This window comes from Cystoisospora suis, assembly GCF_002600585.1.
Source record: "Cystoisospora suis strain Wien I chromosome Unknown contig_9420, whole genome shotgun sequence".
NCBI lineage: Eukaryota > Apicomplexa > Conoidasida > Eucoccidiorida > Sarcocystidae > Cystoisospora > Cystoisospora suis.
In genome coordinates, this window is record NW_027162194.1 from 1 (window position 1) to 4,436 (window position 4,436).

The window sequence follows — 4,436 nt, forward strand, 5'->3', positions numbered from 1 at the left end:
AAAGATAGATTAGAGATAGATAGATAGATAGATTAAAGATAGATAAATATATATATATATATATGAATGTGTGGGTATATCCCTATGTGTATGTATCTATATACTCACCCTATATAGGTGTATCGGTAGCCATATCTGTCTGTATAGAGAGTAGACATGAAGATGAAAGAGGCACGAGTATAAGGAAGATACTTGTCATGATTAACATATATATGCATGCGCCCCTATATCTATCTAGCCTCTCGAAGAGTGCCTCTGTAAGTAGTTGGATATACGACACGGTGTACATACAGTGAAAGTAGTCTTCTTACCATTGGCTTTTTCTTGTTCACGGCCTTTCTTAACTTCTTCTTCTCCTTCTTCATTTTCATTTTCCCCTTCTCCTTCTTCTTCCTCATCCTCATCCTCTAGTCGGCCTGACGAATCTTCTGTCGCTACGGGTAACCATACAACTTCTTCTTCTTTATCTTGGACGATCTTTCCTTTTTCTAACCGTCCATCATGTAGATCTCCTTCTTCTCTCTTGTTTGAATTAGGAGGAGGAGAAGAGGATCTCTGCTGAAGCTTGGAGGATGAAGAGAGGCGAGGAGAAAAGCCGATTCTTTCTTTTTCTCTTTTTCTTAAGACGAAAGAACCTAGCGCACTCATATCATCTTCACTCTTATGAATTTGATGAGAGGAAGGAAGTATGTCTCTTCTCTTTCCTTCTTCTTCTTCTCTCTTGTCCTCTTTCACGTCTTCCCCATGGAGATTACCAGTCCTTCTCCTTTCTCGTCTTTCTTCCTCGCCTTCTTTCTCTCTTTCCAGAACCCCCTGTCCATTTCCAAGATAAGAAGAAGGAGAATAAGAAGGGCGATCTAAAGACCGGAGTTGATCTTTCAGACAGATCGCCTTATCTTCTCTAGTCTTTCCTTTAGCCTGTTCAACTCCTAGTGCTTTTCTCTCATAAGACGATGAAGAAGAAGGAGGGGGACCACCCGAACAGGAGGAAGAAGAAGATGAAGAAGATTCTCTTATCTCTCCTCCTTCTCTTTCTCTGTGTCCTTCTTCTTCTTCATCTTTCTTTTTTCGTATTCTTCTTCTTCTATGTTGTTCTGCATGCCTTTGAGAGGGGGATGTCTCAGGGAGTCGAATAGTAAATTTCGGTGTATAGTGAAGGGCTTCGAGAAATTCTTCCACCGTCACGCCAGGAGGTGCACGTGCACTGGGGTGTACATACACTCCATCTGGAGTGAAGGGAAGGACATATCTCCATTGAGACATATCACATGTAGAAGGAAAGTCAAGAAAAGACATAATGCATGCAATGGTCGCTTGGGCTCGATCAGCCAAAACAAGATGAGAGCAACGAGGAAAAGTAACAAGAGTTGAATTTGGCATTAAAGAAAGAAGAAGTGGAGAGCACGACGATAAAGGCGCTACGACGTCATCCTCGCCCCACAGCAACAAGACCGGCCTGCCTAGATCTCCTACCTACGAAAGAAAGCAAGAAAACACAAGGGAGGGAACCTAAACGATAAGAAAGAAAGAAAGAAAGAGTGAGAGAGAAAGAAAGAAAGAAAGAAAGGAGAAAGTGCATGTGTTTTGCTTTCTGTAGATTTCTCTTTACCTTCAGAGAGAGGCTGAAGGAAGGAGGGAGGGAGGGGGGAGAGAGACGTGAGAGAGAGATGTAGACACGTCATGCATGTGTAAACAACTAACTCACAGCTCCTAGTAGACATGAAGTGTCTACAGAGCCACCGCCCAAACTCCAGAAAGAGAGAAAGACGATAGCTCTCTCGACTTGCAGAAGTTTCTTCTTCTTCTTCAGATAGAAGTGACCCAACGGCAACGACAGAAATCGAAAGCATCGACGAAAGAGAAGACTATCATGTAAGACACACACATATACATACACATTGAGATAGATAGATAAATTAAAGATAGATAGATGGATAGATTAAGGATAGATAGATTAAGATAGAGTTCCCTATATATCTTCGAGGTAAAGAGATTTGTCTTATGTGGTAGAGACGGATGAATGAATTTTATCTAGACTAACATTAATCAAAGAGAACTTCTGTTGGAAGTGTTTCGGTCATCTACACCCCTGCCTTTATAAGCAAGTCTATACAGAGACACATCTATCCATCTGTCCTACCATATAAGCCGATATAGATAGATAGATTCATAGTTTTACATGATTAGAGATAGATATAGATAGACACAGTGTATATTCATTTCACGGACAACGCACGTACACGTATCCACACAAACCTTCACCTGGCAACATACATACACATACATACATAGACATACATACATAGACATACATAGACATAGACATACATACATAGACATACATACCAACATACATACATAGATACATAGACATACATACCTACATACATACATAGACATACATACCTACATACTACATACATATGTCCATACATACATACCTACATACATCCATACCTACATCGCATATATAGAGACAGAGAGAGAGGGACGTGTATATGTGCATGCGTACGTATTTCGAGTGAATGAAGGTGAAGATTTAAGATATGCTCTCCCTCATACCTCCATCTTCTCTCTCTCTCTCTTTGTCTGTAGATATCTATACCTCTGCCGCTCTGTATGATAGATAGATGTAGAGAATGTCTACCTGCTTGTAAATGCTTTGGGCATCCCAGAGAGGCACGTGAGTAACGCAGCCGACAAAGGTGGCGACAACTCCCTTCTTAACAAAGAGCTGCCACATGAGCCTTCTCCATAGTAATTCCTCTGCAGTCACGGCACCACCCCCTAGCCTATCTTCTTCTTTATCTTCTTCTTCGCTATCATCTCGCTTCTTCATCTTCTTCTTTCTCTGACTTGGCTTGTTTTCTTCAGTCTTCTCTCCTCCTTCTTTGCTTTCTCTTTCTTCTCTGTGAAGAGAACGAGTCGCCTTTTCTTCTTCTCCTCTGTCTTTTCCATGATAATGCGCTTGTCTTTCTCTTTCATTCAGGCGAGCTGCCTGGTCTTCTTGCTCTTCTTCTTCTTCATCCTCTCCCTTAAGACGCGTCTCCCAAGATAGATGGCGCTTCTTCTCTTCACAGGTGCTACTGATACCACCCCTCTCTTCTTTGCTCTTCTTTTCGGCCTCTTCTTCTTCTTGTTCTCCCCCCTTCTGGTCTTCCCTCTTCTCCTTCTTCTCTCCTTCTTCTTCTTCTTGCTTATCGCCTCTGTCCTTGTCTTGAATATCTGATTGAGTTAGTCTTTGCGACTCCCCAGCCTTTGCTGCATTCTCCTCACTCTCTCCTTCTCCTTCTCCTCCTGTCGTGCTGTGACCCGCATCGTCCCTTCGCTTTTTCAAGGAAAAGAAGCTCTTTCTTGATTTAGGTGTACATACACTCGAAGACGAAGAAGAGCCGCTCCCAGCCGTCGTTGCAGTAGTAGTCGTCGTCGTGGTACGTGTATCGCCGCTGGTAATAGGAGGTTGCGAAGAAGAAGAATGGGGATTCTTCTTTCCTTCATTTCTCTCTTTTTCTTTCTCAGACTTCTTCTCGTCTTCATTTCTTCTCTTCTGTGTCGCTGCTTCTTCCTGCTGCTCCTCTTCTTCCTGATATCTCTATGCATGCAAACATATACACATACATGCAAAACACAAGTGCATACATACCTTTTTCATGCATACAGAGGTATATGAAAAGAAACGTAGACAAGACACCTGAATAAGATGGGTAGACAGACGGTCCTCCTCCTACTCTTGACACCACTACACTTCCGGTGTACATACACCCGAACATTCATTCATTCGTTCTTTCATTCTGGCCCTCCCTCCCTCCGTCCGTCTGTGTAATGAAGTTCGTTCTTTGTCCACTTCAAACTTTCTCAAGTACCTCTTCTTCTTCATTCCAAGAGAACTTTTGTCTCCTTCCTTTCTTTCTTTCTTCTCTCATTCACTCTCTCTCTTCTGAAGTCTCTCTACTCTTTCTAAACGTCCAATTTTTCCGTTTTCTCCAGCACTCCTCAGCCATTGAAGAAATCCACCTCATAGAGAGAAGGAAAAGTGTATATGTCTACCTAATATAGGTAGAGAGATAGATACATTAGTCCATTCATACATGTATGTCTAGAAAGATAAAAGAATCTCCTCTTTTTTACCATCGGTCTCCTCCTCTCCTTCTCTTCTATCTCTCTCTCCGTTCTTCTCTTTTTCTTTTCTTCTTCTTCATCATACCTGTACGAAGTTCTTTTTGCTGAAACAAGATCGACAAAGACACGTCGGGATGAGGCAGCAGAAAGGAGAGAAGCAGAAGCCGCATGTCTGAAAGAACTTGACAGGGAAAGGCTTCTTCGGCAGAACCCCTGCTGGGGCAAGTAGACACAATCGATCCACCAGAGCCTGTCGATGCAACGCATACTTAGCTGCGATCACACAACCTACAGACAAAAAGAAAGAAAGAGTGAGA

General features: G+C 42.4%; 1 protein-coding gene across 1 annotated transcript in view; it reads right to left on the bottom strand.

Annotated features, from left to right (window-relative positions):
* Positions 1 to 312: 312 nt before the first annotated feature.
* The window catches only part of CSUI_011044 (alpha beta fold family protein), a gene marked incomplete at its 3' end in the record, with an annotated part of 4,370 nt that continues 246 nt past the window's right edge, over positions 313 to 4,436 (bottom strand). The window contains exons 2-4 of the mRNA XM_068071145.1: positions 4,205 to 4,407; positions 2,648 to 3,592; positions 313 to 1,473 (exon numbers count right to left, since the gene is read on the bottom strand). Coding sequence (XP_067916879.1) covers positions 313 to 1,473; positions 2,648 to 3,592; positions 4,205 to 4,407 — 2,309 coding nt within the window. The remainder of the gene's footprint in view (positions 1,474 to 2,647; positions 3,593 to 4,204; positions 4,408 to 4,436) is intronic.